Here is a 12,498-nt window from a genome sequence, read left to right as displayed (position 1 = left end):
TTGTCCTTGATGGACAATAATATGGAAACCCGGAAACAAAATAATGTGTAGACAATAATTGTCTCAGTTTTAGTGTTTAGCAATTGGGATCTCAGTAATCTTTATCCAGGAGATGGAGCAATAAAGCAGAGCTGAGGAGGTCATTGTTACTAGTAAGTATGCAGAAGAAAGTCTGAAGTGACTATCTTTAGAAGGGCCTGCTTGCATAGTCCACCCTTGGCTGGATTTCGGGAGTGTTCCCATGATTCCTCACTAATAAGGGTGCCCCACTGTGCTCAGGCTGTGCAAATAATGTGGTTTATGCTGAACACTGGCTTTTTTTTTTTCTGGGAATCTTACATACTAGGCAGAGGCTGCCTACATGACCAGCCCCCAGGAAAAACCTTGGTCTGGGTCTCTAATAATAGCCCTCCCTGGGCAGAAACTTTGCACAGTTGCATTTTCATTGCTGGGGGAAGGGTAGGATCTGTGTGACCCCTCATGGGAAGGAAGGTGTTATGGGCTGAATCTTCCAAAATTCATATGCTGAAACCTTAACCCTGACTGAAACTATATTATGAGATAGGGCCTTTATGGAAGTTATTAAATGTTGACTAAGGTTATACAAGTGGGACACTGAACCAGTAGGCTTAGTCACTTTATAAGAAGAGATAATAGCTCTCTCCCTACCTCTCTTTGCACACACATGCATGGAGGGAAGGTTACTTGAAGATATGAGAAGGCAGAAGACTAGCTCTTGCCAAAAGTTGAATTGGCCATGACATTGATCTTTGATTTTTAACCTCCAGGACTGCGAGGGGAAAAACATCTTTTGTTTAAGCTACTCAGTCTATGGTGTCTTGTTAAGGCAGCCCAAGAGAAGCAATACAGCTTCCTTTAGGAGGGACAACACGTCTCTCAAATTTGTAGATTAGCATCCCTATACATTATTACATCCCTTTATTACTTATGTATGTGTTCTTCAATAATATGAGGTTTCCCATATTTTAAAGTTTCCCATATTCTTCAGCAGCTTGTATTTATAATTCTAGTTTTAGAATGATGTAAAATACTTTCTAAAATGCAAATACAATATCACTTCCTGGATTGAGATGCTTCAGGTTTCCCACCTAAAGAATAGGGATCAAAGTCCTAGCTGGTTTGGCTCAGTGGATAGAGTGTTGGTGTGCAGACTGAAGGGTCTTGTGTCCGATTCTAGTTAAGGCCACATACCTTGGTTGCAGGTTCCCCGGCCCTGGTCAGGGTGTGTGCAGGAGATAACCAATTGATGTGTCTCTTTCTCACATCCATGGTTCTCTGTCTCTCCCTCTCTAAACATTAATGGAAAGATGTCCTCAGCCCTAGGTGGTTTGGCTCAGTGGATGGAGTGCCAGCCTGCAGACTGAAAGGTCCCAGGTTTGATTCCATGTCAGGGGCACATGCCCAGGTTGTGGGCCCTGTCCCTAGAGAAGGGCCTGCAGGAGGCAGCTGGTCAATGATTCTCTCTCACCATTGATGTTTCTAGCTCTCTTTCCCTTCCTCTCTGAAATCAATAAAATATATTTAAAAGGAAAAAAGAAAAAAGAAAAATGTCCTCAACTGAGGATTAATAACAACAACAAAATAATTAAATAGGGATAAAAAGCACAAGCATCTAAAGATAATACTAAAGGATGAGGTATGACAAAGGAAGATGATTTTGAATGTTTTGGGGTGGGAACCCCTGAACTGATAAATCTTTTGATAGCTCAAGAGAAGTAGAAAATTGGGAATTTTATGTGAAAGCTATCATTTTAAAAAATTTTATTTTTCAATTTTGATTGACATTTAGTATTATATTAGTGTCTGGTGTACATCATAGCGGTTAGCCAACCATATAATTTACAGTGACATTTAAAGTACCCACCTGGCACCACACATAGTTTTTACAGTACTACTTATCACATTCCCTATGTTGTACCTTCATCCCTGTGAATATTGTACTTCTTAATCCTTTTACCTTTTTCACCCAGGCCCTCAATTGCCCTCCCCTCTGGCAACCATCAGTTTGTTCTCTGTATCTGAGTCTGTTTCTGTTGTGTTTGTTCATTTATTTTAGTCTTTAGATTCTGCATATAAGGGAAATCTTATGGCATTTGTCTTTTTCTGTCTATTTGTTTTATTCTGTCTAGATATATCCATTCTTTTTTATGGCTGACTAATATTGCATTATATGTACCACCACTGTTTATAAAATATATTTTATTGATTTTTTTTTCAGAGAGGAAGAGAGAGAAACATTGGAAACACCGATGAGAGAGACACATTCATCAGCTGCTTCCTATCTCTTACTGAGGATATGCCCCCAACCAAGGTATATGCCCTTGACTGGAATCAAACCTGGGATTTAAAAAAATATATATTTTATCGATTTTTTTACAAAGAAGAAGGGAGAGAGATAGAGAACTAGAAATGTCGATGAGAGAGAAACGATGGGCCCGCAACCAATGTACATGCCCCTGACCGGAATCGAACCTGGGACCTTTCAGTCCGCAGACTGACGCTCTACCACTGAGCCAAACCAGTTTCGGCAAACCTGGAATTTTTCAGTCCACAGGCCAACGCTCTATCCACTGAGCCAAACCGGTTAGGGCTGTACCAGCACTTTTTTATCCACTTGTCTATTAATAGACACTTAGGTTGCTTCTGTACTTTGGCTATTGTAAATAACCATGCAATGCACACAGAGGTGCATGTGTCTTGTAGAATTGGTGTCTTGGGTTTCTTCAGATATGTACCCAGAAGTGGAATTGCTGGGTCATAAGGCAATGTTTTATTTTTTTGAGGAACCTCCGTACTGTTTCCTCTAATGGCTGCACCAATTTATAATCCCACCAACAGTGCACAAGGGTTTCCTTCTTCCCTTTGCTCACCTACACTTGTTTGTGGATTTACTGATGATAGCCATTTTGACAGGTGTGAGTTGATGTTCTGACAAATTTTTTTAAAGCAGTAGTCTAATTTACTCATAGTAATAATGGGGAAAAAAAAATCTATATATATATATATATATATATATATATATATATATATATATATATATATATATATATATATATAGATTGTTAATCCTTACCTGAGGATATTTTTCCATTGATTTTTAGGGAGAGTGGAAGAGAGAGGGAAAGACAGAAAGAAACATCAATGTGAGAGAAACACATCGATTGGTTGCCTTCTGCATGGGCCCCAACCAGGGCCCAGGCCAGGGAGGAGCCTACAATCAAGGTACGGGTGCCCTTGACCGGAATCAAATCCAGGACCCTTTGGTCCTCAGGCCTACACTCTATTCACTGAACCAAACCGGCATGAAAAGTATTTTAACACTTTGATTTTTGAAGAGGTAGGTCTTCATTGTCAAAATTTATGAATTATGTAATTTAGTGTTAAATATTTTTTTATTCTATTTTTCATAAAAAGTATCTATTTTAATCTTTTAAAAAATATATTTTTACTGATTTTAGAGCAAGAGGAAGGGAGAGAAACATTGATGTGTGAGAGAAACATTTACTGGCTGCCTCCTGCATGCCTCTTCCTGCATGCACCCTGACCAGGAATTGAAAATGCAACCTTTTGATGCATAGGATAATGCTCAACCAACCGAGCCACAATGGTAAAAGAGCGTTCTCCCCATTACCACACAAGTCCACTTCTAAAATAAAATGAACTCTCTTTTGAAAAAAATTATATTTTATTGATTTTTTACAGGAAGGGAGAGGAATAGAGAGTTAGAAACATCGATGAGAGATAACATCGATCAGCTGCTTAGGCCGACACTGTATCCACTGAGCCAAACCGATTCGGGCTCTTTTACTCTTAAATACTACCGTTTGTCATCTGATACATACAAAAGTCCTTTTTACTCCACTTAATTTTCCTCTACTGATACTGTATTAGGCTGGGTAGACTACTCTAGCAATCCCCAAATCACGATGGCCTAAGAAAATAAAAAGTTTACTTCTTGCTCATGTCACAGTTCAGTGTGGGAAGGCAAGAAGAATCTGTATTCCTGAGTCATTGAGCTTCTAAGGCTCCTTCTAAGAATGGAGGTATATTGCCACATCCAACCATACAGGAAGCTAGGAAATGTTGCTTAGCAGCGTGCTCAGAAGGAAGAGTTAAGATGTTTGGAGAGTTTGAATCCTTCACGTCCTCAAGTATCTTAGCTATTTTCCTTTACAACTTATAACTTTAAATGGAGAGGACAAAGATACATAGGAATGTCCTATTAGTTAGGACACAGATTTGGATACTGTAACAAAGACAAAACAAAACAAACTACAGTAACTTCCAAAGGGTAAAAATGGGAGGGAGACAAAGAAAGAGAAAAGAAAAGCAGGTTTTCTGGGTAGGAAATGAGTCCAGCATAGATCCCAAAGTGAGAAATCTTGTGGAATGGATATTTCTTCTTATTTTGCCTGTCAGGAAAGTCCCTACCATACTTACCCTTTTAAATCCCACTAAATGTCACTGCTTTGATATCTCCAACATTTTGTTTATATCTCCTTTGGCATTTGCCATACGGTATCACATTCAAGGTCATTCCCACTTTTGTAACTCATTCAAGGTGACTCTGTAATTGTAGTAAAGTAGTTAAGAGCAGAGCTCCTAATTCTGCCCCATTAATAGGTGAGATGACATGATGTTTGAGATTTGCTTTAAAATACAACAACAAAAAAAGGGGGAATAGATGAAACAAGATTGACAAAATATTGATTTTTTGAATCTGTGTGCCTGGGTGATGATAATATGGTTTCTCTCTCTTTAGTGTGTGTTACAAAACTTCTAAAATAAAATGAATAAAAGCATACAGGGGTTCGAATCCCAGTTTCACCATCTACCAGATGAGTGACTTTTAAGTTCAGTTTCTCAGAATGGGAATGATGTTTCACCCATTAGGGTGAAGTTTTTTTTTTTGGCTTTTGTTTTTGGCCATTAGGGTTCTTGTAAAGATTAAATGAGACAGAATTTGAGACATCTAGCATAGGTCTGGCCCTTAGCAGTTGAACTAATAACGGTGCCCGCTTGCAAGCAACATACACGAATAGTTAATGACTAATTCCCCCGATTTTGCAAGTATTACGAGGCAGAGGGAGGAGAGCTCAGATCTATTTCTGGACCTAGAGCGTTCTCCCCATTACCGCACAAGTCCACAGCCTTCCTTTATGCTTCCACACAAACAGGAACATAGTTGGAGCTCAGGTCTGCCATTTAGAACCCTCAGGACTGCAGGGTGGCCACGGGCGGAGGCGACCTGATAGGAAGCGGCCTGGCTGCACGTGGGTTGCTGAGTAGATGCTGGGGTACGGTACGGGGTGACCCCAACAAGAGTGGACTGAACTCCTGGGTCTCCCCCGCCTCGCTCCCTCCCTTCCTCCCTCCCTCCCGGGGCTCAGGAGGCCGGGCAGACAGTCGCCCGGTGCCCTAGCCCCGCACGCCCCGGCCCTGCCACTCCTCCACGTCCCAGCGTGCATCCTCCCGGAGTCCCGCTCCGGGCTCCCGTGGTTGGTCCAGCGCTGCTCCCGCCCCTCCCGCGCGGCGGGGGCGGGGCCTCGGATCCGCGGCCGGTGATTGGCCGCATCCTAGGCGCTCCCCTTTTCCGCCTCCTTCGGCGAGGTGAGAGGTCAGCCGGGCGCCGGTCGGCAGGGGCGCGACAATGGCGGGGCTCTGGGTGAGCGTGGGCTCGCGGGTCGCGGCGGGACAGCGCGGGAAGCGGTCGCCGCAGCAGCTGATGCGGAGCGCGGCGCTGTGGACCCTGCAGGTGAGGAGCGGTGGCGGGGCTTCCCGCGGGTCTGGGCTTCCCCTGGGCTCCCAGCCCGCTCCGCCCGGCCGTGGTCAGGGCGGCCGAAAGCGCCCCGGTGGCCCCCGCGACCCCTGGGGCCCCGATTTCTGGCCGGTCGGGGTGCTAATTCCCTCCCCCTTCAGGTTCCGCGTGGGGCCCGGGCAGAGCCGGCGTCCCTGCTGCAGCGGGTCCCCCAGGGTCGTGGAGGGCAGAGGGGCTGGCAGCCGGCAGGCGTGCTTTCTGCTCGCTTTCCCGGGCGGCTGACAGGTCTCTGGCTGAGCGCACCTGCGTTTCCTGTGCATCCGATCCTTGGCCCTAAGGTTTTGGCTTTTTTTTGTTGTTGTTGTTGAGCTTTCTAGGGTGCATTTTTAATGGTCCTTACAGTTTCCATGTTCTCTTGCCTCTTCCCCGCTGGAAGGGGACACTGTGGATTGCTGCGGAAGTAGAGTTAGCGTTGGAAGTTTATCTCAACTTTTGAAGTGCCATACGATGTCAGGATTACTTACTTACTACCTTTTACGTTTGAGATTGAAAGCCTGTTTTAGTTGTATGACATCCCAGTATACAGCATATATGCATCCTGTGAAATTGTTTGTTTTTTTTGGTCACTGTGCTGTATATCCTAGGGTTTCATGGTGGCAGCCTTGACTCTTATGTCGGAGTGTTTTCGTGTGTGGCTGTCAACACTTTTCTCGACATGGAGTCTCATCATTTCTAAGCAAAGACTTCCCGACTTACTTTGTTAATGGGGCTTATTAAGTCACTTGAACAAATCCTTTAACGTGAAGGTTTTCCTGAAAACCACCTGCCACCTGGTTCAGCCTGCTTGTTAAACTTCTTTTAAACGGTATTTTAAAAGCTGACATATAACTTGGTTGTCATTGAAGAAACTTTGGGGATCATCTGGTCCATCCTAGTCTCTCATTGCTCAACCTGCGAGGAAATCCTGATGAGCAGTGTGCCAGCTGGAGCTGTTCTTGACAGTGGAAGTAAGCCTGCACCTGTATCAGCTTTGTTTCAAATTCAGAATCTCAAAGAACACAATGTTCTTTGTATTGGCACACAATTTATTGTTTTGTAATTTTGTTTTTTAATCTTTTTTAATCTTTCTTGGCCCCATCCAGCAGCTACAAGACTGTTATGTATTTACATAGGAGGCAGTATGGTGCAGTGGAAAAGTCTGGGCATTGGTGTCACGGAGATCAAGTTTTGAATGGTATTAATGAGACAAGTCCCTTCGTTGGCCTTAGCTTCTTCCTTTTAGCTACCCCCTCCCCAATAAATCTTTATTGAATACTATTTTGTTCTATCTCTAGGATAAAACATGCAGTTTCTGCTTTAATAGAAATTTTAGTCTGTTATGGAGAGACAAGTATAAAAAGGTAGGGGAGAGGTCAGGGTAATATAAGAAAATAGAACAGAGGGATTTGACCAAGTCGAGATATTGAAGTGTATATCCTAGATACTGTTATGATGTTTTACTTGAATTAATGTATTCAGTCCTCACAACCGCCATATAATCCCATACACAGTTGAAGAAATTGAGGCACACAGTGTTATGCAACTTGCTCAAAACTATAGCACTCGTGTCAGAGCTAGAACTCCAGAGCCTGTGCTCTTAGTCATACTATACTGCCTAAGGTAAGGGAGTGTTTTCCTTTGGAAGTGAAAAGTGAAACAAATTTTGAAGGACAAAGTGGATTTTCTAGGTAAACATACAATAGAAGATATGAGTGTTATATGTGCGAGAACAGCATGTGCAAAGATCCTGTGGCCAGAGGGAATGACAAGGTAGAACTGGGGAAAAAACTCTGAGCTCAGGCACAGAGAGTGGTTGGTGCTGGAGAGGTAGGAAAGACCCAGACCATGTTGGGCCTTAGAGACCATGCTGTTAGGTTTGATCTTTATTTTATAGCAATGGGGAGCCATTCATGTAGGAGGTGGGAGGGATTACACTGCCATATTTTAGATTGGAGAGGCTGAGAGGAAAGTTGTTACTGTGTTTACTGTTATGTACTTGTTATATATTAACTGTATAATATCTAAGCTTTGATTTTTCTTATCTTGTTTCTTCCTTTCAGTGTTTTGGCAGAGACTGCACCTTGTCTGTTTGTTGTGTGTTCTTAGCACAGTGCTTGACAAAATAGGTGCTGCTGAGTGTGTGACAATACTGACAGGAAGAGAGAGTTACTTTTGCTAGTAAAGAATTCCTCCTGGAGGTGGGAAGAACTCTGAGGTTCACTATCCCTTTAAGGCAGGGGTGAGGAATGTCCGAGGGCCCTGTAGGCCCTGCCACGGCATTAGGGCTGAGTTAATTAAATATTTAACCAAATATAGCAGACTATTTTATTTTATTTTTTTCTTTATTGATTAAGGTATTACAAATATGTCCTTATCTCCCCATTGCCCACTCCCCCATCTCCCCCTCTGCTACTCATGCCCTCACCTCCCTGGTATCTGTGCCATTGGTTAGGCTTATATGCATGCGTACAAGTCCTTTGGTTGATCTCTCCCCCTTACCCCCACCCTCCCCTACCTTCCCTCTGAGGTTTGACAGTCTGATTGCTGCTTCTCTGTCTCTGGATCTGTTTTTGTTCATCAGTTTATGTTGTTCATTATATTCCACAAACGAGTAAGATTATGTGATATTTATCTTTCTCTGACTGGCTTATTTCGATAAGCATAATGCTCTTCAGTTCCATCCATAGCAGGCTAATTTTTAAGTTGATAATTTTGTGTGGCCTGCAGATGTTGTAAATGTCCAAATGGCCCTTGGCAGAAAACGGTTCCCACCCCTGCTTTAGGGGTAGTTGAGCTGCTACTTAGTTTTGCTCCATGTTTCTCTTAGGTGAACTTGAAATGTGCTCCACTGAATCTATATTTGAAGCAGAACTTTTGAAGATTTTATTCTCCCATTTCTCCCTCTACCATTCTTTTGGCCAGTTGGTAGGATTTGCTTGCTTCTAGGGTACATGTAGAGTTCACCTTTTAGTCTTATTTGTTTTGTGTATCAGCTTTTTAAACACATTCTATTTAAGTACCCAATGTTTCGTTTTATCTACATTCTCCCCCCATCCCCCGCCCCCCTCCAGTAGCTCCAGGATGTTGGATTTTGTTAATTGCTACAGTCTATTGAACTTTTATATGCCTTATATATTACCCCTTATCCATATAACACTAGGTAAAACATCCCAATTTTACAAAAGGGGAAATAAAACTCAGCAGTTAAGTAACTTGCTCATGGACATACCGTGTTTTCCCGAAAATAAGACATCCTCCGAAAATAAGACCTAGCACATGGAAAGATAAGACATCCCCTGAAAATAAGACCTAGCGCAACTTTGGGAGAAAAAATTAATATAAGACACTATCTTATTTTCGGGGAAACAGGGTAGTTGGCTGAGGTAGAATTTGAACCTTGGATGGTGTAATTCCAAAACCTGGCTTTTGTTTCATATGAATGATGATCTCATTATATGGTGAATTCTCAAAGCTTGAATGCTTAGGCTTTATGTTTCCTTAAAATCGATGACCACCCCTCCCCACCCCAGTCATGAAAAGGAATGTTTAAGCATATCTGAATGTTTTAGAATTGCCTGGAGGCAAATCTGTCCAACATGCTTATAGATTTCTGCCAAAGACTATTATAGAAACTAGTTTCTGTCACGATAAAATTCTTTTGGACATTTGTGTATTTATATATCAGCTTTTGGATTTTATTCTGTTCAGAATAGAGGAGTGACTTTAAAAAAAAAATTACCTTTAGCCTGACTGGTGTGGCTTAGTGATTGAACCAGGAAGTCATGCATAGTTTGATTCTCATCAGGGCACATGCCTGGGTTGCGGGTTCGATCCCCATTGTGGGGTGTGCAGGAAGCAGCCAACCAATGAATGATTCTTTCTCATCATTGATGTTTCTATCTCTCCTTTCCTCTTTGAAATCAATAAATATACTAGAATATATAAAATCAATGATGAGAGAGAATCATTTATTTACTGCCTCCTGCACACCCCACACTGGGGATCGAACTCACAACCTAGGCATGGGCCCTTGGCAGGAATCAAACCCACGATCCTTCAGTCCACCATTCTATCCACTGAGCCAAACCAGGGAGGGCTCATCATTGATATTTTTATCTCTCTTTTCCTCTCCCTTCCTCTCTGAAATCAATAAAAGATATATTTTTAAGAAATAAAAAAATAATAATGTATCTTTATTGCTGATAGTGTTACAGATGTCCTCTTTGTCCCCACCCCACCCCATTGTCCCTTCCACCCGGCACCCACCCCTCCCAGGCCTTCACCACACTAGTGTCTGTGTCCATGGGCCATGCATATACTATGCTCATAAATTTCTGGGTTAATGTTCCCTTCCTTCCTCCCCCACTCTCTGCCTTCCCGAGGAGTGACATTTATTTATTTATTTATATATTTTATTGACTTTTACACAGAGAGGAATTGAGAGGGATAGAGAGTTAGAAACGTAAATGAGAGAGATACATTGACCAGCTGCCTCATGCATCCCCCCCCCACTGGGGATGTGTCCGCAACCAAGGTACGTGCCCTTGACCGGAATCGAACCCAGGACCTTTCAGTCTGCAGGCCGATGCTCTGTCCACTGAGCCAAACCGGCTTTGGTCCCAGGAGTGACTTTTAAATATTTTTTCTAAATAAGGAGGAAAGATGAGGATGTTATTAATAAAGAGAATGAAGGAAAATAAGTTGTTTAAATTATTCCAATTAAAAAGTGGCTAAATGAGAGAAAACAGGGATGGAAAAGGTAATTCGGGAAGAATCTATTTTGGTAGAAACATAGTATTTCATCTTTGGTACCAGGAGTTAGATAACTGCAAAATCGTATTGAGTTGCTAGGAAGTAAAATGGAAACCAGTGGCTGGCTTTTGGGTCAGTGATATGAGGTAAAAGTTAGAGTTGGAGTAAGTGAACTTTGAAGAATATAGTGGGTAAGTAATAGAGTCAGCACTTCTCTATCTGCGGGTTTTGCCACACATTCTGCCACAGAATCAACCGACTACGGATTGAAAATATTTTGGGGGAAAAATTCCAGAAAGTTTCAAAAGCAAGATTTGAATTTGACACCTCTGAGCACTATTATATGCTCCATCCACATGAATGAAGTGATTCATAGGTAACCTCTGTTGTAGCCTACTTGCAAAAGTAAATTATATACACACACTCTGCCATTTTATATAAGGGTCTTGAGCATCCGTGGCTTTTGGTATCAGCAAGAAATCCTGGATCCAATATCCCATGGATTCCAAGGGGTGACTATTTTATAGACTAAATAACTGTGTTACTCTAAGTCAGGATTTGAAAGAAGGTAGAAGAGACAATTGGATTTAGAGGAATGGTTTGAGAGAAGCAGTATAGTATTCATTCATTCACTTATCTATCTAGATATGCAGTTTTCTATCCATTCAAAAAGTATTTTTGGAGCATCTACTAAGTGCCTGGCACTAAGATACACACTGAGAAGGTCAGGAGAAACTAAAACATAATGCTTCACTATGTTCCTGGTGTAAAGCGGTCAAGGAATTAACATAAAGATTGAAGGAAGAATTTGATAAGGTCTTTAGTTTTTAATGAAAGTGATCTCAGGCCGGGACTGGTTTGGCTCAATAGATAGAGCGTCGGCTTGGGGACTGAAGGGTCCCGGGTTCAATTCTGGTCAAGGGCATGTACCTTGGTTGCGGGCATATCCCCAGTAGGGGGTGTGCAAGAGGCAGCTGATCGATGACTCTCTCTCATCGGTGTTTCTAACTCTCTATCTCTCTCCCTTCCTCTCTGTACAAAAATCAATAAAATATATTAAAAAAAAAAAAAAAAGAAAAAAAAAAAGAAAGTGATCTCAGTAACATGGAGGAATGTCATATGCAGAAATGTTGTTTTACTTTGAAAATACTTTGAAGATACTCCAATAGTTGAAGCAAATATATACTTTTTGAGAAAATTAGGGTATTGTATGATTTTTTAAAAAGTAGTTTGTTTTGAATGTCTATTGATTTTTTTTTTTTTAATTTGGAAAAAAAAAAAGAGACCATAAATGGTTCAATATAAAATGAAGATAAAAGTGGATTTCAAAATGTTGGAAGATACAGATTTATCATTTTAGTCAGGAAAAGGAATACAGAATACATGGGACAGAATACTTGTGATAGCTTAAAACAACACAAACTTATTCTTTCACAGTTGTGGAGGCTAAATGTCTGAGCTCAAGGTGTCCACAGGCCATGCTCTCTCTGAAGGCTCTAGTGAGGAATCCTGCTTTGCCTCATTGAGCTTCTGTTGACGCTAGACATTCCTTGGCTGGAGACCATATCACTGTAATCTGTGTTCCTGTCCTCACATGACCTTCTCTTCCTTTTCCCTCTGTGCCATCTCTTCTTTCTTTTATAAGGGCACTTAGCATTGGATTTAGGGCCAGGACAGGATCCAGGATGCTCTCATCTCATGATCCTTAACTTAAATATATTTGCAAAGACCGCCCCCCCCCCCCCAAAAAAAGTCAAATTTACAAGTTCTAGGACATTATTTAAAAGTTCATAGGACACATTATTCTGGGGGGCCATCATTCAATCCCTGCACCTACTATGTGCCAGACACTGTTTAGTGCTGGGAATATAACAGTGAATGTTTTTTTTTTTGCCTTCATTGTGGTTATATTTGAGTAGAGAAGACTG

The 12,498-nt window shown here is 41.8% G+C and overlaps 2 protein-coding genes across 2 annotated transcripts in view; one reads left to right on the top strand and one right to left on the bottom strand.

Moving 5' to 3' along the window:
• Positions 1–12,498, bottom strand: part of LOC311620708 (histone-lysine N-methyltransferase SETMAR-like) — a 190,090-nt gene that overhangs the window by 168,123 nt on the left and 9,469 nt on the right. The gene's annotated exons all lie outside the window — the stretch shown is intronic.
• Positions 5,623–12,498, top strand: part of PCCA (propionyl-CoA carboxylase subunit alpha) — a 348,368-nt gene continuing 341,492 nt past the window's right edge. Inside the window, exon 1 of the mRNA XM_084880267.1 lies at positions 5,623–5,776. Within this exon, the coding sequence (XP_084736393.1) occupies positions 5,672–5,776 (105 nt within the window). The 5' untranslated portion in view covers positions 5,623–5,671. The remainder of the gene's footprint in view (positions 5,777–12,498) is intronic.

This window comes from Pipistrellus hanaki (assembly GCF_964339955.1).
Source record: "Pipistrellus hanaki genome assembly, chromosome: 3".
NCBI lineage: Eukaryota > Metazoa > Chordata > Mammalia > Chiroptera > Vespertilionidae > Pipistrellus > Pipistrellus hanaki.
Note: the sequence above shows the minus strand (reverse complement) of the source record. Positions and strands in the feature narration are given on the sequence as shown.